Genomic DNA, 21,566 nt, shown 5'->3' on the forward strand with positions numbered 1-21,566 from the left:
CAGGATTTGCCTGCTGTCGAACATAATGCACACTTGGTGCGATGGTAGCCGGCTCAGCGTGCCTTCTCAGCGTGCGTTTGAAGTGTCGGTTGCACATCTGACAGCAGGCAAAAGTTGGCAAAGGCGAAAGTTTGCACCCCGTCAATTTCGCAGAAAACCGACTGCGAGCGCTATGCCGACGAACTGCCATGCATGCCAAAGGGCGCATTAGCAGTCAGAGGCACTTGTGCGTACCGTTCGGGTAGGGCAAGAGGCTCACTCCGAAACGACGCACCATCTTTAAAGGGAGCGGATAGGTGCCTCGTGTCTTCATCGCAATAGGGGGTGACGACATGAACGGGTGCCGATGGGTTCCTATCAATAGAGGCAAAACCCTTCTTGTGCAACGCAGCATCCGCTAAAAAGGACAGCAAACGAAAATCCCGCAAAGCAGGCATGTTGGGACAAGCCCGAATCACGCAGGCGAACTAACTCGCTAAGAGCAGTCAAAAGCTTAGAGCTTTTGATACCGCATTGGGCGCCAGTGTAGTGTACACGTATTCCGAAGAATTACGGCGAAGAATTACGGGTCCGGTCTGAGCGAGTCCCAGGGCGCACATTAACCGTTGCCGTGGCGAGATCACAGTACCGCTCAAGTTCACAACACTTTATTGTCTGCGACACAACACTTTATTGTACCGAGCCTGTTGCAAAAGGCCCGGCGGGAAAGCAAATGTGCTTATCCACGCCACTGGCGAAAAGTACTACACAGGGTGCCGTAAGCACGCCTCCGTGGGCAAAGGTGATTCATGGGGACACCGAAACAAAGGGCCCGAATGCTCGAGCGAGGGCAGAGGTGCTCGTATTGGCTTCGAGAGATACGGGTCAGCGTAGTTTGACTATGCACTTGGACACCGCACCACTCTTTGGCCTAGCGTTCACAAAGGACAATAAATTGTGTGCGTTCGCCCTGGGTGCAAGGCGCTGTTGGCGAAGTCTGATGAGCCCTGAACAACAGGAGCCAATGGACAGAAAAGAAATGCGTGCTCACCTTCAACTATCTCGGAAAGATCTGACCTACCCCATTTTATTATAAATGAGTTTAAGAGGCATTCATCTTAGCGTACAGTAGAATCGCAGTGATGTGAAACCGCGGCAGATAGGAATTTGTGAAAATATCCTGCCAAATTCCACTATGTTCATTGGGCCTAAATTTCAATGCTCTGAGCACATTTCCTAATCGCGGTGGGAGATAAGAACTTTAGTACAAAAACCCTTGAACGAAGGTCGAGAGCAGCGTACTCAAAGCTTTGGAAATACGCGTGCGACTGGCGCATGCACTGTCTTCTACAGTGCGTGTGATTGTCGTTGCCACAACCTCTGTAGACGAAACCGCGGTCACTCTTGACACGATCATGTATGGTGATGACGTAACTGACAGAACCCCGAAAGTGTGCTATCAACCAGTCAAAGCAGTGCTGCTTTCCCCAAACTCTGTGGACAGAGCTGCGGCAGATGTGATCTCAGATCGCATAAAACAACTTACTTTTGGAGTGTGTCATTCCAAGCACATGGGGATTGTAAAAAGAACTACCATTTGCCACAACCGTCGCGCACAAAATTGCGGTCAGGGCGACATTATAGCGATCTACGAGCTTGGAGGGCACGCAGCGGTAGATTGAAGGATGTAAGTACGAAAAAAAAAAAAAAAAACGAAAGTCGTAGTTTCGTTGTAAGGGCGAAGCAATGAATGCTACAGCAACAAACCGGAGTGTCACACTGAGAACAGCAAGCAGATCGAAACGTGCAGCGCGCTGCTCTCGCGCAAATGCAAAAAAACTATACATACAAGACGAGAGTGAATTGACAACGTTTACCACTCAATACGTAACACACTGTTTAAACAAAAACGATGCAGGATACGTAATCATGGGTACTGATGAGTACAACCTAACAAGTGTCCCAGTTGTCATACCACGTTGTGTATGAAAAGCGTGCTCTTTTTGCAAAGGGAGCACGTAGACGGCACCCCTGGGCTGACCCACCCAGGGGAAATCGGCAGTCGCCTTTTCCTATCTCTCTCTCCCTACATCTTCGTCTTTTGTTCTCACTTTACATCTTTCCTGTATTCTCCTCACTTCTTTTTACTTCCAATTTTTCCTGGCGGCAAGGGTTAACCTAGTGTAAATATCCAACCTTGGGTAGATATATTAGGTTATAGCGGCCATGTACGGCTGGCGCTTGCGCCTCCTTCGCGTCTCGCAGCGTCCCCTTGTTGGGCTCGGTGGTGGGTGGCTGGCATGGCCGCCGAAAAAGCTATCAAATTTATGGGAACCCCTAGCCCTGTCACAACTAATCGCCCCTCTAAGAGGTGGCGCACCGATGTAATTCTTGAATTTCTCCCGAACAAAAAGACAACTTCCCAAAATACCACATTATCCATTGTGAAAATACAGAAAAGAAAGCTAGAAACATTTCACCTTTCCTTGTATCGAAATGCCTTATAGAAACGCTGGGCGCAGGCTACAAGGCCACAAAGACCGCCAGTGGTGATCTGTTACTTGAAGTAAAAGACAACGCACAGTACCAGAGACTACATAAACTCACAGCATTTAGGGATCAGCCTATCACAATCACACCACATCGAACCATGAACACAGTGAAGGGTGTTGTATCAGATGGAGACCTGATGGACCTCTCTGATGATGAACTTCTAACAGGCTGGAAAGAGGAAAATGTCATTCAGGTGCAGCGTATCAAAATAAGAAGAGAAAATAAGGAAATCCCAACGAAGCACGTCATACTCACTTTCGCATCTAGCACCCTCCCAACTGAAATAGCAACAGGATATCTTAAACTGCCAGTTAGACCATACATACCCAACCCGAGGCGCTGCTTTAAGTGTCAGAGGTTCGGGCACGGCTCCCAGAGCTGCCGAGGACAGATTACCTGCGCAAAATGTGGCACCAAAGGTCATACCGCTGACGATGACTGTCAGCTACAAGTGCACTGTGCAAACTGTGAGGGTGACCATCCTGCATATTCCAGGTCATGCGTGGCCTGGAAAATGGAAAAAGAAATTATTAGTACAAAGTTTAAATTGAACATAAGCTTCCGTGAAGCGCGGCAGCGCGTTTCCCCGCACTTTTCTGGGAACACATCGTACGCCGAAGTGGCGCGAGGGGGGTCAGCACCACTTCGGTTTTCGGCAATGCCTTGGACCACGCCCAGCGTGCCGAGGCAAACGCCACAAGCCCCCATGGGGGGAGCAGCCTCGGCTGCCCCACCCTCCTTGAATACAGCCCCACCGAAGGCGCCTGTGAACCTTGGCAGCAGCCAGGGCACCACACAAACTAAAGAGGTCCCCTCGACCTCCAGCCCGGTGGGGTTTAAGGCTCCGTCTGTCACGACGAAGCCTACAACGAAAACATTATCTGTCGCCTCTCCTGAGGCGATGGCCACATCAACTGCACCGGCGCAGACTGCGCCAAAAGAGCGGCGGGGTTCCCTCGACCGCTCTAAAAAAGACAAAACGGTAATTACAGGGCCTTCTAAAGGCTCTGTAAGATAAGTCACTTCTCTCTTTAGACACCAGCCACACTCATTTCGTACACACAGCACTTCTTCACTCCCATAATGGAGACACAAATTATACAATGGAACGTCAGAGGACTACTTCGAAACCTCGACGATGTCCAAGAACTTCTAAACAAACATTCTCCAAAAGTGCTGTGTGTACAGGAAACACACTTAAAATCCAAGAATACAAATTTTTTGCGTCAATATGTTGTCTTTCGAAAGGACAGAGATGATGCTGTGGCATCATCTGGTGGTGTAGCCATTATTGTTAATCGAGGAGTAGCATGTAGCCATCTACCACTACTAACATCCCTAGAGGCAGTGGCTGTTCGAGCAGTTCTATTGAATAAGCTCGTCACCATCTGCTCTCTATACATACCGCCGCAACACCGCCTGGAAAAACATGATTTTCACTCTTTAATAGCCGAGTTACCAGAACCTTATCTGGTTCTAGGGGACCTGAATGCGCACAGCGGTTTATGGGGTGACTGTCGATGTGATGCACGAGGTCGTCTCATCGAACAGTTCCTCTTTTCATCAGGTGCTTGTCTGTTGAATAGAAAACAGGCAACATATTATAACCTTGCAAACAATACTTACTCCTCCATAGACCTCAGTATCGCATCTCCTTCACTTGTACCATTACTTCAGTGGAAAGTCATAAATAACCCATACGGAAGTGACCATTTTCCTTTGCTTTTGAGTACACCAATAATACATGAATGTCCTCCACATGTTCCCAAATGGCTGATAAACAACGCTGACTGGGAACAATTTCAAAAAATTACTCACTTAAATTGGACCGAAATATGCGGATTAGGCATAGATGAAGCTGTGAAGTACTTCACAGCTTTTCTAACTGACGCAGGAGCCAGGTGCATACCACAAACATCTGGAATGCCCGGCAAACGACACGTCCCATGGTGGAACACGGAGTGTCGTAATGCGCGAAAGGAACAGAACAGGGCATGGAGATTGCTGCGCAACTCGCCAACAGCGGAAAATCTTGACACGTTCAAGAAAATAAAGTCTCAAGGAAGGAGAACGCGTCGGCAGGCCAGAAGAGAAAGCTGGCAGAAGTTTTTGTCAGGGATCAATTCATACACACAGGAGGCAAAAGTCTGGAACATGGTCGGTAGGATAGCAGGGAAACAAGTACACACACTTCCACTCGTAAACACTCAAGGTGATACCTTGGAAGATCAGGCAAACTTCCTCGGGGCACATTTTGAACGGGTGTCCAGCTCGTCCCACTATACTGACACTTTCCAAAAATACAGAACAAGAATAGAAAAGCAGAAACTCGAACACAAATCCACTAGATACGAGGCATATAATCAAGCTTTCAGTCTAGCGGAGCTCCGAACATCTCTAAACTCCTGCAGCACTTCTGCCCCAGGTTCTGACCGTGTGGTGTATGAAATGCTAAAAAACCTACCAGCTGAAACACGAAAAACCTTACTTTGTTTGTACAATGCTCTCTGGTTTTCTGGCACTATCCCTACCTCCTGGAAAGAGGCTCTTATTATTCCCATTTTGAAAGAGGGCAAGGACCCTTCTTTAGCTTCAAGTTATAGGCCTATTGCACTTACAAGCTGCTTGTGCAAAGTATTCGAAAAAATGATAAACTGCCGACTTGTACATATCCTTGAAACAAACAATTTCCTCGACCCATTTCAGTGCGGGTTTCGAGAAAGTAGATCCACCACAGACCACCTTGTTCGTATCGAGGCATAGATCAGAGACGCCTTTGTCCATAAACAATATTTTCTCTCTGTGTTCCTCGATATCGAAAAGGCGTATGATACAACATGGCGTTTCGGAATTCTAAGAGACCTGTCCCACCTTGGTGTGCGCGGAAGAATGTTTCATATAATCGAGAGTTACCTGTCAAACCGGACATTCCGTGTCCGTCTGGGCAGTGTGCTCTCTCAAACATTTGTCCAGAAAACAGGCGTGCCACAAGGTGGCGTGCTTAGTTGCACACTTTTTATTATCAAAATGAATTCTTTGCACTTGTCCATTCCCCGCAATATGTTCTATTGTACATATGTCGACGACGTTCAGTTTGGCTTCAAGTCATGCAACTTGGCCATGTGTGAGCGGCAGGTTCAGCTGGGTTTAAATGAGGTCTCCAAACGGTCGTGCCGAGCATAAATTCTTAGGCTTAATCTTGGACAACAAGTTGACCTTCGTACCGTACATCAAGTATTTAAAAACAAAATGTTTAAAAGCCATGAATGTTATAAAAGTGTTGTCACGTACTACGTGGGGTAGTGATAGGCAATGCCTCATGAACCTCTATAAAAGCCTCATCCGCACCCGCTTAGATTACGGGGCCGTTGTCTATCAGTCTGCCACTTAAAGTGCCTTGAAGATGCTTGACCCCGTGCACCATTTGGGCATCCGCCTTTCTACGGGTGCTTTTCGCACCAGCCCCGTAGAAAGCCTTTATGTTGAGTCAAATGAGTGGTCGCTTCATCTGCAGAGAACTTACATGTCCTTTGTTTATTTCCTTAAGGTGAAAGCAGACAAGAAGCACCCCTCATACTCTACAATTAATGATTTGTCGAGCTCAACTCTGTTTCAAAACAGGCCTTCGATAAGGCAGCCCTTCTCAATTCGCCTGAAGTGTCTAGCTGAAGAAACTGAAGTGTCACTTGAACACAGTTTAATGGCTCCTGTAGCATACCCGCCACCGTGGCAGTGGCAGAATATAGACTGCGATGTGTCTTTCCTAGAGGTTACAAAACATGCACCTATTGCCCATATCCGAACATACTTTCTGGAACTTCAACACAAATACACATGTCCTGAGTTCTTCACAGATGCCTCCAAGACTAACTCCTCTGTGTCCTACGCTGCTGTCGGCCCATCCTTTTCGGATGCTGGCCCTCTACATCCACGCACAAGTATCTTCACAGCGGAAGCTTACGCGATACTGGTGGCAGCTAAACACATCAAACAACTACAAATACAAAAAGCAGTAATTTATACAGACTCCCTCAGTGTGGTAACGGCTCTGCACAGTCTTAAAAAACAAAAAAACCCAGTCCTTGTCTCACTTTACTCCATTTCGTGCACACTTTACACGCAGAAACAACATGTTGTAGTGTGCTGGGTGCCAGGGCACCGTGAGATCCAAGGCAACGTGAGGGCGGATCAGCTCGCTGCATCCGTCCACAAAAGCACTGCCCCTACATCCATATCAATCCCGGTCCTTGATCTTAAGGCGTCTCTCAAACGAAACCTCAGGGACTACTGGCAGAGCAAGTGGGATACACACACACAAAACAAACTACACGTTATCAAGCCACACCTTGGCCATTGGCCACCAGTATCAAAATCACGTCTAACAGAGGTAACACTAACAAGACTCAGGATAGGGCACACATACACGACACACACACATCTTTTATCCGGTGGTGATCCACCATTGTGTGATAAATGTGGTGAGGCTTTAACAGTTCTTCACGTTTTAATCCAATGTAAACAGTTAGACACTCTAAGAAGACAACACTTCCCATTACCCTACCGACAACATATACCTTTACACCCTGCAATGTTTGTCGGTAGGGAACCACTTTTCACCCATAAATCATTGTTAGCTTTTTTAAGAGATGTTAATTTTTACCATGTATTATACCCAGGCATTGCGTAGCGTGACCTCTCAAGAGAGGTCGCTGCTGCTGAGATTACATTTAAAAGCACTTGCCTCGCAGCCCTTGGACACAAGGGCACTGATGAGGCAAGTGTGCTAGTGCCAAATATTTTTACGTTTTTATTATCAAAACCTTTGTCACCCTTTTTAATATGCATATCACGCCACTGTCATGTCTTTAATACTTATGTTTTTACCCGCATTATCGCGAGGAATTTTAAGGCCCCTATACAGCCACGCAACATATCATTGTGCACATCTCTATACTCATTGAAATGGCGCTCTTTGGCCATCAATTGGCCCTTGCGCCATAAAACACCACACATCATCATTTTGCAAAGGGAGCCTGTGCAAAGACCGAAGGGACCTTTGTGGGCCCAGCAACTAATGAAGTCGCTCCAGTGAAAGACGTAGGCTCACGATTCTCTCCGCCAAAGGATAAGCGCGCATGCACAAGCATCTAAATCCGCCCCCCCTCCAACCGTGCTGCAAAGTATGTGCGAAAGATAAGCATGCGTTGGTGCATCGCGACGAGCTGTTTTTTTTTTTTTTTTTCTTTTCTGAGTGTTCAAAATATATACATATACGTATATATATATATATACGGTGAATGACAGCAGTGACGGCAAGAAAGCCAGCCTAGACTGTCCATATAATTGCTATCGTAATAAATAAAAGGGGCCAGACACATTTTGGCGTTCCTGTCGAAAAAATCTAGTAGTGAGCAAAGCTTTGACTCGTGCTTTTGCGGCAGCCAGCTGCGTCGTCCTGTTCATTCACATGTGTTCCAGGAAGACATACACGAGTTGTTTTGACGGAAATAGATTCTGTTAGTTGTGTTGATCCTTTGAGACTTTCACTTTAGTGGGAAACCCTACCCTTGTGTTCGGCCACCCCAAGCCACTATAAGACTGCAATGCTGATGTTGGTGCTTGTGGTTGAGACACCTCACCCTCTCTTGTTTTTCTAGACGTCTTTAGTTTTTTTTTTTTGGTGCCGAAAAAAGTAAAAGCAAATAAGTCAGCCCCCCCTCCTCCCGTTTCGGAAATCTTCCAGATTCAGAATCCTTGAACTTGGTAGGTATGCTACAAGGCACCTCGCAAAAAGTAACTAAATAAAAAAAGCTGTTTTGTACCTGAGATGTAGACAGGAAGTTTAAAAAATCGAATGCTGAAGATTTCTAGCATCCACAGTTCTGAATGTTCATGTAAGTTGACATCTGCGAAACAGATTTGGAACTTCCTAACTCCAAGAGAGCACAACCTCGTCTGCCACATCAGTTAAAAGAGGAAAAGAGGCTGGAGAAATTGCATTCTCGCCACTCACGTGTTGTGTTGGCGCAACACTTCGGTTTCACCTAATCATGTACGAATACATTTCGGCCTCTGCATTGCCTCATTCTCATCAAGACTACTGCGAAATAAACTCCGTCAGCGCTTCATGAATCTAGTGAAAATAAACACTTTCATATCGCTATGTCTAACAAGAATATGCCTAGCAGTACTCTACAACTTCTTTTTTTGCTAAATTTTGATCAATACCAAAAATATTGCTATTTGCACTCCTCAAATCAAAGCTGTTGTCTTTACTTGCACTGTTTAGTGAACATCAAATAAATAATTTGTAGTTTGTGTGGAAGATGGTTTTATTGTCAGGTTCTGCTGCATACAGCTAACGCCTGGCATTGAGTTTTGTATCGTTGTACCTTTTCGCAGCCTTGAAGCCTCACACCTGCGCATGCAATAGTGCGAGCTCGTGTGTTCATATAACTGTTCTTGCTCCTGCTCTAGTTACAGAATAACCAATCGGTCAGTCATAGCTTTACTTATTCTGGAATCAAGCATGACAACTCTTTGCAGCAAACAGTTTATTGAAAGGTCTTCTCATGGTGAATCACTCATTCTTTTCTGCTGTGAAGTGTGTGCAGTTTGTGGATGCTTCGGTGCTGCCGGAGCTGGTGCCCCGCCTGGTGGAGCAGAGCAAGTCTGCAGTCGGGTTGGGCACCAAGGCAGGGTGCTGCCACCTGGCCACCACCCTGGCCCATCAGTGCCCCCTGGACCTGGAGCCATTCACTGGTCAGTCCTCTGTGAGATATTGGTCAGGGCCTGGGTGCTCAGCCAACTAGAGATGGAGTTCAGATAAAGACACGATGTTTATATACATTTATTTACAGTATACTGCAGTCAGAAAGGAACATGCAGGTGGAAATTTACACAGTTGCAAGTTTACAAGCACAGGGAGATTCATGGGCCACATGAGCTCACAGAAGAGTGAGCAAAGCAAATCTACCGGCATATCTAGAAGTATTACGAAAACAAAAAAAGAAAGAAAAAGCCAGCACAACCTAACTAGAACACAAAATAATACATTTTCACAGGAGAGTGACTCATATATAAGAAAAAAAAAACACATCCTCACCTTTCCACTCTAAAAACTCCCATAATCGAGTGCAAAACATATGACAATGGCAATTGTAGAGAAAAAAAAAAGTTCTCCCCTAAATGGGTGTGTAAATAGAGGATTTGCTATCTATGAAGTAACACTGCATGAAAAAAAAACAGTAAAAAAAAGATGAAACGCAAAATAAAAAGCGGAGAGAAAAAAATAAAGTCACATAAACACTCAGTAGTTTTTTGCATTTCTAAATGGGTAAGTAGCACACTTTCAAATGTTCTTGCAGATCCTAAGAAAAAATATTTTTAGGCAGTAAATTCTAACTCCAATCCATCAGTTTGTGGAAAATAAGAAAACTTGAAAAAAGTAGTGCGTGTTCAATAAAAAAGTAGATTATGTGCATGTCGATTTTTCGGCATGCGCAACAAAAATGGCTCAAGATATGCGCGCGCACATTTGCATCAAGTCTGATGTGACAAAGCAAATATACAAATTTGTTCTGGTATTTTTCTGTGTTGCCCTAAGGTTGGAATCTTATTTGCAAGCATTAGAGATGACGGTGAATTTTTCTTTCAACGTACTGCCTGCCTCTGTACCATCTCGAGCCTGTGCATATCTTTTTTTGTAGTGGGGATCCCAAACTACACTCGCATATTCAACTTTAGGCAAAACATAGGTTTTCTAGGTGAGAAGCATTGCATCGGGGTTTTTTAGTTTGTGCCCGAGTAAGCCAAAACTGCGAGTAGCTGCTATGCAGATTTCGATGTGGAAGGACCATGTAAGTTTTTTGGACATTGTCAATCCCAAACACAGTTAAATCCCTTTATAGGAGGCATGCTCCAGGCAGCAATTCTTGCCTGTTACATGAGATGTCTCTTAGAAGCAGGGTACCTCGCATGCATTTTCCTATCCACCCGCATTGTATTGTAGGCACACTGGTGTCTCTTATATCCATTTGTCTCTTATATCAGTGTCTCTTATAAAGGGGTTCAACTGTATGTGTACTCTGTGGCTTCTGCGACAGTGTCATTACTAATTTTATATGTGTATAAGAAAGGTCTTTTTATTACTTACGCGTAGCGGCATAGTTTTCTTGAAATTCAGGGACATTGACCATGTTGTGCACCACTCCTGAGTTTTTGCTGGTCTGGTGTTCAAAGAAATTAGGTTATTTTTCATTTATATGGGTATAGCGCACCACGACAAGGACACAAAAAGAGACACACACACAGCGCCGTGTGTGTCTCTTTTTTTCTGTCCTTGTCATGGTGCGCTATACCCATATAAATGATGAACCCCAACCAGCTAGCCAGGCAACGTGCCTTAGCAAATTGGTCATTTTCACTAGTTATTTCATTGAAAATCAAACAATCATCGATAAAACAGCCCAATTTGACCATCAGGGCACACAGCTACGGTAATATCGTTCACATACAAAAGAAAAAGAATTGGTCCCAACGCTTCCCTGAGGCACCCCAGATGTAACTGGCAGGTACGTAGATGAGCACCTGTCAACATCAACAAACTTGAGTTCAGTTGGACAATTACTATTTGATTCAATTTTGAATCAAAAATGGCATACGAAGTTTGTGAAGTTTGTTCCTGTGGGAAACAGGGTCAAAAGCTTTGCTGAAATCCAAAAATATAAATCAATCTGACCGGTCAAGCCGAGGGTTAAAGCGGTCTCAGGAATAGTAGTAGTAAACTGTGTGATTGTTGAAAGGCTTTTATGAAAGCCATGCTGGTGATGAGAAAGCAGTTTATTTCATTCGAGAAATTCGGTTATGAAATGTATGAGTATGTGTTCAAGTATTTTGCAGCAGGATGACATCAGGGATATCAGGTGGTCCTTTTCCTTTTTTAAGCGGTCTCCTTTCTTGTGAAGTGCCACTACACGAACGACTACGCCAATCATCTGGAATGATAGCTAGCTTTCAACAGGAACAAAAATCGCAGTGAGAGTGTAAGACACAGGCTTGGCTTACCGGTGCAAGAAAGCTTTGGGAATGTTGTCTGGGCCGCCTGAAGATCTTTCTTTAAGGTTCAGTGAAGAAGAAAAAACACCCTCAACAGATATAAAGTTTTCATTAAAATTTGATGGCCCAAATAACCAGATGCCATTTTCGGCTGTAGAGAATATGGAATAAAAGTATTCATCACATCAGCTTTGCCACTAGATTTGGTTGTGAGTACAATCTCGATAATGCGAATTCAAAGGGTCATGCAATTTATTTGTGTCATTTCGAATTTGTATAAACCAAAAACAAGTTAAAGCTGATCATGAAGGTGAAAAAAAATTTATTGGTGTCAACTACTTGCTGAAAATGTCCATGGTGTTCTTTTGAACTTTTCCGCCTTCACCACCTCTAAATAATTAAGTGCTGCAGTTTCTTCACTAACGCTGCTGGTGCTATAGGCAGTATTCACCTCTGAGCAATCCTGTGCTGCCGCAGCTTACGCTTCGGCTATCCGCACAGCATGCGGACAATGCGAAAAACGCACTACTTCCGGCAGCCATGACTAGGGCCATATACATATGTGTGTGCCTCTGCGTGATACTAAAATTGAGCCGTTTTTCGCGTCCATCATCTGTTATCACCCTTCATTGTGTTGTATTTGTGTGCAGACATCGCGCAAAATGGAAGGGTGACGAGGGTGAAAATGTAAAAGCAGGTGAATTTTATTCCTTGCCAAACAGTATTCACAGTCCTGTAGCCGTACGCTGCAGGTTGCGGCGAAGCGTCGTGGCGAGTGATTCAGCCGTCTTCGCCAGGCTCATTTTAACAAGGCTGTGGGGTGAGTGCTTGAGAGTGGTTCACTTGTGAATGGAAACTCAGTTGATTTCAGATTCTGGCAGCTTTGAGTGATTCAGACGCGAACAAAACACGAAAATGAAGAAATCTCACTAACACAGTAAATGCAGGCGGTTTCAGTACTCTGGCAGAGACGTCTGCGAAAAGCACAACCACAGCAGAATACTCAACATTGGAATATTCATATTAATACATGCGCTGTACACTGCGAGCTTAAATGAGGGGCACACACTTTTATTTTTCTTGCTAAAGTGACTTGGCTCGCTTGCGGCAAAGAACAGGTGGCTTTAACCTTGGTCTATTGAATAATTTAATGATCCTGATACTTTTCGTTTGATTGATCAAAGCTGGGGGTAAGCCAACCACATCGAAATTTCAGTCTCGTGTGCACTTTACGGCAATGTAATCGGCCTCATGTAATGGTGTTTTCAAGTGTAAGTTTGTAAGCGCTGTTAAGCCCATCGCTTCAACTAGATTCATAAAACATCGCACTAGTATCAAATTCTTGGGTAAACTTGACTTTAGCACTTACAGATAGAGTATAACTTCAGATTATCTTAATTTTGTGCCCACAGGGACGCAGTGACCGTGACTTTTCAGGGAAGGTTCAGGGACAAACCGACTAGTAACGCATCCAACGATTTCATGGCTTTGAGTCATTCGTGCGTCACAAAACTTGTCTTATAAGCATCAAGCAGTCCTTTATGTCTCGGAGTTTCACCTTCGAAACAAGTCTGTTGTCAAATGCGGCTTCCTCACTCGTCGGAATTACTGGGTGAACGCACACTGCAGAAAGCCACTTTGTTTGTGTGTTGCTATTTAGCATCGGTGTCCGATTTCTCAGCGTACACGCTCAAGTGAGTCGAACACGCATCGCGCATGGCTGCAGCAGCTTCGCAAATGGTAAGTCTCGTAACTTCTAAATCCAGATAAAATAAAACAAGAGCAACGTGCTCGCAGTAACTTGTGTGCACCTGTTGAAACTGCCGGACCCAACTGCTGGTACACCGCCAGCCACCTTTATAATGGCCTTCAATTTGGTGGTCACGCGGTTGCCAACACAGCTGGTGCACTTTACGCTACTGCTCCCGCCAAGCTGACGTCCTGCGAATATACCTATAGACGCGTTCACACTTTGCATCATAGGGAGGGTAAGCGGAAAAACTTACTGGAAATTTACTTCCTTCGCTGCTTAACCAGCCGGAAAAACGTGCCGCGATGTCAACACGAAAAAAATTTCAGCCGGAAAAATTCAAGCAAAAATGGCAGAGCCGCCGCAAAACCACGTCCGCATCCATCAAAAATGTTCACATTCGTTCTGCCTACCGCCGCCGCCTTTGCTTATTGGGAATTCATTTCATTTTGCCCATTTCCTGAGCATCAAAAATCATACCGAGTTCTAGTTATGCATTCAAAGCTCTGAAAAGAAAGTTTACTCTGCACAAACATTTTTTAGGGAGATACGCCAGAGAAACGACACGAGCGGACGCTCTGTTAGTGGCAGCGACGGATTCAGCCGGCAGTACAAAAGACACATTAAAGGATGCCGACTTGCTTCTGCTGCATCTTCTACATCCGCCCTTCGCAGCGATTCTGATGCAAACCAGGTTCTTGATGAACCCGTCCTTGTCAAGGTCGTGAGCTTTGCTGTGCTGTGTGGCCAGTTCACGATTGCGCCAATACGAGCCACCGCCGACGCTTTTGCTGCCATGTTTAATTTGCAGCTCATTGTTTACATCACATAGTTTGAGAGCTAGTGCAGCCAGTGTAGCGAAACTTGCGAAGCAAAAAAGCAATCTGCTATTGCATAGCAGAACAATTGGTCTCGGGCTGATTTAGTCGCGTCAGCCTCGCGCGTAGTTTTACGACCACTTAGGCTGCGGAGCGAGAGAAATTCTCACGAATTCTGCCGCATTCACTTTTTTCATGGCGCACTATGAACGGACCTTCTTTCCATAGACAAGCAGCATGCAGCGGTCAATCGCATGTTCCCATTATCCCCAGTGGCTAAGGAAACTGTTTGTACACATAACACCGAATCACGACGTATTTTACATAACGTAGTCTATTCAAAGCAACCTTAAAATTCCTATCATCGAAATTCTACTGTAGACTCATCCGCTTCTTTTATTTTGTCTATTTGTTTAGAATTGGAGCGCAGAAAACATCAGAACTTTTGAGGATTAGTTTTCGTAAAACTTTGCAAAGTAGTCTCAAAATATTTGTTTTTTGTGCAAGACAGCACGCAGTGTAATTTTTCCCGAAGTTGATGCAGTGATTCATTATTGGCGACCTTTTTTCTATGAATCGTTTTTTTATTCGGTTATGGCCTTTTTTTTCTTTGTTCATTTGATCTTGCACGTCAAATGAATAATGTTTCTATCAACCCAGGCGTTGTGGCAATTTAACTTAATATGCCTCATAGGAACAGAAGTTGCAGTGCACTTTCGAACTGTTGCTTTATAATTTCACAAAGTGACAGCATCATAGTTTCGGAAGTTATCTGCAAGTCCCAACAACTTGGGGGAATATTGTGTCATCATTCGCCTGACTAAAGTTTTTGACAGTTTTGCTCTTTGGCCAAGTCTTCGTGCAATTTTTCATAGAGCAAGAAAAAAAAGTAACTTATGGTCCTATGTACCATCCTCTACACAATCGGAATAATCAGCAATGCTTCTGGTGACAGATATAAGATCAAATAGTCTACCATCCCCTTCAGACCCACGGGGTGTTTCTTGAATAACTTGGAACTTGCCAGTATTATATTTAGCAATTTATTGTCTAGCAAGTGAAATGTACTGGTGTAAACACCGATTGATTGATGCGAGATTAAAATATCCAGCCATAATTAGTGTTCCGCTAAAGTTCGTCGATATGTAATCTTATTGGGGGGGGGGGGAGACGTAGGTCTGTAGACAGCACACAGTAAAAGTGCACGTCACCAGCAGCTTACCTTTAACCTCCTCTGTCCCTGGGTACCTAATTGGGTACCATTGTTCTAAAGGCTACAGATAATCACAGTTCGATATCCACGTGTTGAAATTTGTTTTGGCACAATAAGGATGAGTTGCTTTCACAAAGCCCTAGAATGTGGTGCCGTGTGTCTAGTCATATTCGCAAAACGAGCGAACGAAAATGACCGAGTACTGCACGAGCGCTCGGATGCAAACTGCACAAGCATTTGGCTGCGTCCTTGTGATCAATGAATGCTATTTTTCTTAGTTACAGTGTGAACGACATCATCTGTAGTGGATTCTTTTAACTCGGGACACCTTATCGACAATATTGAAAGTCATTTCGGTCTGATATTTTTGTTGCACTGAATCTCAAAGACATCAAAAGTTCAGGAGTACACAAATAAGCACCATCACATTTTGAGACAACTGTTCAATTTCTTGAATTCATTTTTTTTTCGTTTCTTTTTAGGGCAGGGAGGCAAATAAAAACACAGTAAAACACAGTTTCGCAAAAGCTTTTTTCATTGGTGCATTCTTGGGACTGAGGAAGTTGAAAAAAGACTTTCATGGTTTTCTAACTGAGGTAGTAATGTAGCTGATAATGTGTTTATTAATATAACAGCGATGCCATCTCTAAATGACGTACGATCGTGACGAAAAAATATGATGAGATTTGTCAACTATTACTTCGTCTGGCACGTCATCATGCAGCCATGTTTCCGTTATTATCATGATATGGGGATCGTGGCTAAAAAGGAGGCCCTCGAGTTCACTTGTTTTGTTCACAATTCCCTGTGCCCACTGCCAAAGAACTGGTGCAGGCTTTTTTTTATAAGCACATCATGACATCATGGATATCGGGAATGGAAAGTGAGTGCTGGTGATTCTGCACAGAAAGATTTCTTCTGGTGGCAAAGGACAGTGCTGATAGTCAAAGCTATCTGCACTGTCACCCATGTTGAGCTCCTCGTATACTCGCGCCTATTCCTGCAATTGCCTCTTGTTCTACATGCCTCTTGTTCTACATTTGGAGGAGCGTTATAGTCGCTCGCATCCACAAGACTAGCAGCGTTGCCAAATTCGTTTGCATTGGGCGCCAGATGTAGAGGGTCTATCCTATGTTTGGCTGACGCAGAGGCCTAGCTAATGTTCCAGCCGCACACAGTTGCACTGTGCACGATCAACGTCCCCTATCCGTAGCTTGAATCATCGCAGCTACATGGGTTCGGGTGAATATTTTAGGCAACAGGCTAGGTCAACAAACAACGCTTTATTGCTCTGTATTAGCAATAGCACGTCAATATCGCTTAGAGACTTCAGATAACAAAAGTGTAGACGCTTACACTTCAGTCACTGTCATCCTTTGCTCAAAGGGGGTTCCGGGTTCGACCTTCTTCTTTCGTCACCAGTATCAGAGAAACCGTGCGCTTTTCGGCACGCTGATTTTCTTTATCGTCCAGGTTTCCCTTTCATAGCACGTATACATTCCCTCGTTGAGGGAGAGGTCACCCATTCCGTGCGCTAGGAAAGGGGATTCGCGAGCTCCGGCTGCGGGAGTGTTCCATCCCTTCGCAAGAGGCTTTATTGACTCGTGTCTTGAAGGGACATTCATGTCCCCGCAACTAGGCTTCACGCTGCCGTAAAAGGGAAAGGCTGGCTGAGCCCACGTGCTCCCCCACATGTTGCAAGAAAGTTCTGAGCGGAGTAAGTGTGCACCCTAGCGCGAGTTACGAGGAAATCATGACAGGGACAAGTGATATTGGATGCGAGCATGTGACGAATATAATAATAGAAGTGACACCAAAGCTGTGTCAGAAAACTGACTGAAAAAGTCACCTCCACACATTATCGATGTGGCGAACCTTTGGAAATCATATTTTGAGAAATACAGTCGAACTTTGCCACAACGAACGCGGCTTCAACGAAATTTCCGCTACAACAAAAAATTCACAATGCCCTGTCAGCCGTCCATAAAAGTAACTGCATGAATATTGTCGCCACAACAAACACTTTTTCTTCAATCGTCCTGCTTCAACGAAATTTTACAATGCAATTCAAGGCTCAGATGCTTGTTGCTTCGCAGTAAATGCAATCTTTAACATTTCGATGCATTTTCAGAGCTTAAAAATGTGTTAACGAAGTCTAAAACACGCGTTGGCATCAAGTTTTTCACAAATACCTAGAGGGAAGTGGGGTGCCACCGTCTATGTGAATTTCTTAAGGGGCGATGTTGGAGCACTGGGAATGACGTTATATGTGTCTGTGAGGCTTGTGTTGGCTGGTGTTGAGCAAGGCTTCGACTCAAAAGCGAATACGACTGCGTTAATAAAGCTTCTCCAAAACAAAACGTTTAAAAGCGGATCTCATTCATGCGTATTATATTTTAAAATAAAAGTCCACTGACCTTGACGGCACAACCAAATGGCAAAGGAAAGAAACAGACGACATAAAAGTTGCAGAGGGAACGCTCGCTTTGTCGTCTGCCTGCCTAGTTTAGCAACCATTGGTTTCTTCTTACGCTTCGTAAAATTGTACATCAACGTAGAAGGTTCTAGTGTTAAATAAAACACGTTTGCGTGCAATGACAAAAATAAATAGCTTATTACATGCTTCTTTAGTAAGAAATCAACCATTTCAACGTGAACCCAAACGCGTCTTCGAGGTATACAAATCCGAGTCAAGTTCGAAGCTCACATATCCCGTCATACCCTTGCATCCAGCAGCTCACTAGCGCCAGATTTCCCTCTAGGTGTGATTGTGAGAAACTCTATGGTTGGCACCACCAAAAACCGCCGCTGTTCAGCAAACTTGGGTGCTGCCATTGCTCGATAGCGATGGTAATGAGACTTCCCTGCTTTTGTTTTGTTACTGGCTTGCTTTTGAGCCGCAGACAATCCAAAGCTGGAACTCAGTCATGGTTTCCTTCTTGCAGCTGCTGAGTCCAATCGCGACACGATGCCTTTTCCGATTCCGATGCTTATCATTATGTTCGCGCTTGGCCAGTGTGCTAACTAATCAGAGCGGCTGTTCGTCTGCATTATCAACAAAATCAGTTAGCCGTGAGTGATGAATGATAATAATGGCATAGAATAATGCAAAAGTCGCCGCTCCACGATACCATGCCTCCATCTCTGCGTTGTCAGATACTTTTGATGGCGGACAGCTGTTAGTGTTGACGTGTTAATGCCGCTGTTTGGTTCGTTCGCGAAAGCGGCTTGAGGCGTTGTTTCTGCATGCTTTTCACCATGGTCTCGCTATGCATGGGTGAGAATCACGTTGTGACGCTGCTGGGAAAGAATAGGAAGCAGCGGACATTTTTTTGAATTTCGAGAATAGACGATCCTTTGTTTTGCTAGCTCAGACCAGCTGTATTTTTTTCGATTTCATTACAACAAAATTTTCCCTTCAACGAATTTTTTCCCGCGCCCTGTCAGTTTCGTTGCAGCGGGGTTCGACTGTAATACCTTCCCAACTCTAAACAACAGCTCTCTATTGAATAGCTGGAATAAATTTCAGAAAATTATAACCGCTCAAGAGTGTAAGATTGTGGAGCTGATGCCATAATTTCATAATTGACTTGCTAAGGTTCTTTGATTACAGAATTTTTGTTACTAAAGTATAACCACTATCGGCGTGTTTTAGCTTGTAAGTTTGTTGGGTGGTTTGATCTACCATAGTTAAGGAATATTGCAATAAATACTAAAACACACACAAGAAAACAAGTGAAGACAATGCTTCTTGAATTGCTACATATTTTGCATGCTCTTTTTACCTATTCGGTGGGTTACTACAGCAATGGGCAGAAAGAAAGATGCGCAATGTCTTTTGTGTCACAAGCCAGGTTGGAACGCACAGTTGCATTTGAGGAAGGTGGTTGTTTTCAGCTCTTCATTGCAGGCAGTGAACACAGTCAAAATGATGCCCAAATGAGGGAGTTTGGGCATTTGAAAAGATCGGAGTTTCCGTGTAAACTACATGGGCGGACAATTTTCCTTGGCCATATGAAAAAAGCTGCACTTGCAAAGCTTTTGCACATTTCTGCTTTTGAAGTGTGCTCCAGCCGACTTGGTCATAGTCCAGTTTCTTTTGGTTTTTCAAGCTTTGCCTAGCTTCTCTGCGTGTATCATGGCAAGCAGTATAGCTTTTTATAACATAGCAATTATGAGAGGCATTTGGTTTGTTGCAAGTGCAGGTATATAAGCTTATCTTATGCTTACCCAAGAAATATCTATTTAAATGCATGGTCATTGTTTGAGTAGCCACAAGCCATTTCATAGTGCATCTTTATTATCAGCATATTTTAAACCCACTGCAGAGGCCATATTCATAGGTCATAAATGATGTTGCTAAATAGTTGCCTTTGATGTTCGAGACTGGAAGGTTGGGAGTGTCATCTAGTATTTCCAGCAGCATCACAGTGCTTCGTAGTGCTCTTGACATGCTTGGAATAAATTGGTACACCTTTTTACAGTTGATTGTTGGGGAAGTTCACAGTGAGATAGGTGGTAACTTCTACAGTTTCTTGGTCAATATGTGCAGCATTTTTCATGCTTTTGACGAACATTACCTTGTGTTTTCAGTTATTGTTCTGTAAACAGAGGGCTTTCTCATTTTTTTTTTGTGTGTGGTGGAATTTGAGAGCAGTACAAACTGTTCATTGCTCGTTATGCAAAGTTTTCTCACTCACATTCACATATTTTTATTTTGCATTCGAAGTTCGCTTCAATTTAGAAGTTTGAAAACTATCAAACCAGCGTCAGCAGCAGTCTTACCACATGCTTTGTTTTTTTGTGATAAAACAAAGTGAAGGTGTCAAAAAGCACTATAATAAATATGCCTTCAGAAAGTGCATATCTCTTGTTCTGGTGCAGCTTATAAAAACGTATTTCAAGTTTTTGAATTGGCAGAGATAACTATATAGGTAGATTAAATTTCATTTGTCTAACTCAACCAATAAAGAAAACTTGCAACACCCACATCTCTCTTTGAGATGAAAGACCAACTAGCCAAGCAGCCTGTTCTACAAACGAATTGCCCAAACAGCATCTGTACACAGGGATATGTGAAAGCATACGTGTAATCATTGCTTTGTGCACTGCACTACTTACACATTGCTGGATAAACTGCAGGCAAGCTGCTTCGAGCTTTCGTTCGTGGCCTGAGTGACCGAAATGCCACCGTGCGGCGCTGCTGTGCCACCGCAGTGGGCCACTTGAGCAAGGTGAGGCTGTGTTATATCTTATCGGCGCATAGCTGATGAGTAACGACATTACAGCTCTTATTGCTGGCAGTGAACTGACTGCATAGGGCCCGCCTCTGCCCTATTGTCCTTTATTTATAATCACACGCTAGGTGGCGCTGCCAACTAGTCACACATAACACCTCCCCACACCAGACAGCTTCTAGGGGAGAGTATCGACACACTGGATCTTCACTCGTTGAGATCTGCGGAGTGTTGGTGAGACAGCATTGGTTTGAGGTGTCAGTGGTGCAGGTTGAGGTGCCATGGACACTGGCGTCGCTTCAGCATTAACTGGAGTTTCTGCATCAAGTAATGGCTGTCCTGCGTGCATTATTCCAGGTGAACCAGAATAAGGAGGCTGAATACGGTCATCTGGTCTGATGTGATCACTATGAGGATTGCTGCTAAACCCATCAGAAAGTTCCAGTTGCACGAGCGATGAGCTAGTGGAAGTAATAACAGTAGCTGGTAGCCATGAGAGGCCCAGTCTTGAGTTGTTAACAAGAATGTATAATCCTGGTTGTGGCAACAGAGCTTGACCTGCACTCTTATCCTGATGTAGTTTCTGCTTCAACTGCTTCAACACTACATTACTCCGAGCATCAGGACACAAAGCCTTGAGTGGTGTTCGAAGGGTCCTGCCCATAAGTAGCTCTGCCAGGGTCCTTCCAGTGAGGCTGTGTTGTGTTGTCCTGTACTGGAATAGCATTTGGTTAATCTGGGTCAGGAAATCACCAGCTGTTGACTTTTTAGATTGTTTTTTACCAGCTGAACAACACGTTCAGCTGCACCATTTGATGCAGGATGGTAGGGTGGCACTCTGATGCCTCTACTTGGGTTTCTTTCCAAAAACTACTGAAATTTAGCACCAGTGAGCAGCAAAAACTGTTTTTAGACTGCTTATTGTGGCATCAGAAGATGGTGATGTCACAGGAATTACC

The 21,566-nt window shown here is 44.3% G+C and overlaps 1 protein-coding gene across 8 annotated transcripts in view; it reads left to right on the forward strand.

Moving 5' to 3' along the window:
* LOC119178803 (proteasome adapter and scaffold protein ECM29) overlaps positions 1-21,566 on the forward strand; it is an 881,180-nt gene that overhangs the window by 623,892 nt on the left and 235,722 nt on the right. For all 8 annotated transcript variants that reach the window (XR_012895350.1, XM_075895092.1, XM_075895224.1 and 5 more), the window contains 2 exons: positions 9,138-9,294; positions 20,513-20,604. Coding sequence is in view for 7 of the 8 variants with exons in the window: in XM_075895092.1 (XP_075751207.1) it covers positions 9,138-9,294; positions 20,513-20,604 (249 nt within the window). In the remaining variant the exon portion in view is untranslated. The remainder of the gene's footprint in view (positions 1-9,137; positions 9,295-20,512; positions 20,605-21,566) is intronic.

Source organism: Rhipicephalus microplus, chromosome 1 (assembly GCF_043290135.1).
Source record: "Rhipicephalus microplus isolate Deutch F79 chromosome 1, USDA_Rmic, whole genome shotgun sequence".
NCBI classification, from domain to species: Eukaryota; Metazoa; Arthropoda; class Arachnida; order Ixodida; family Ixodidae; genus Rhipicephalus; species Rhipicephalus microplus.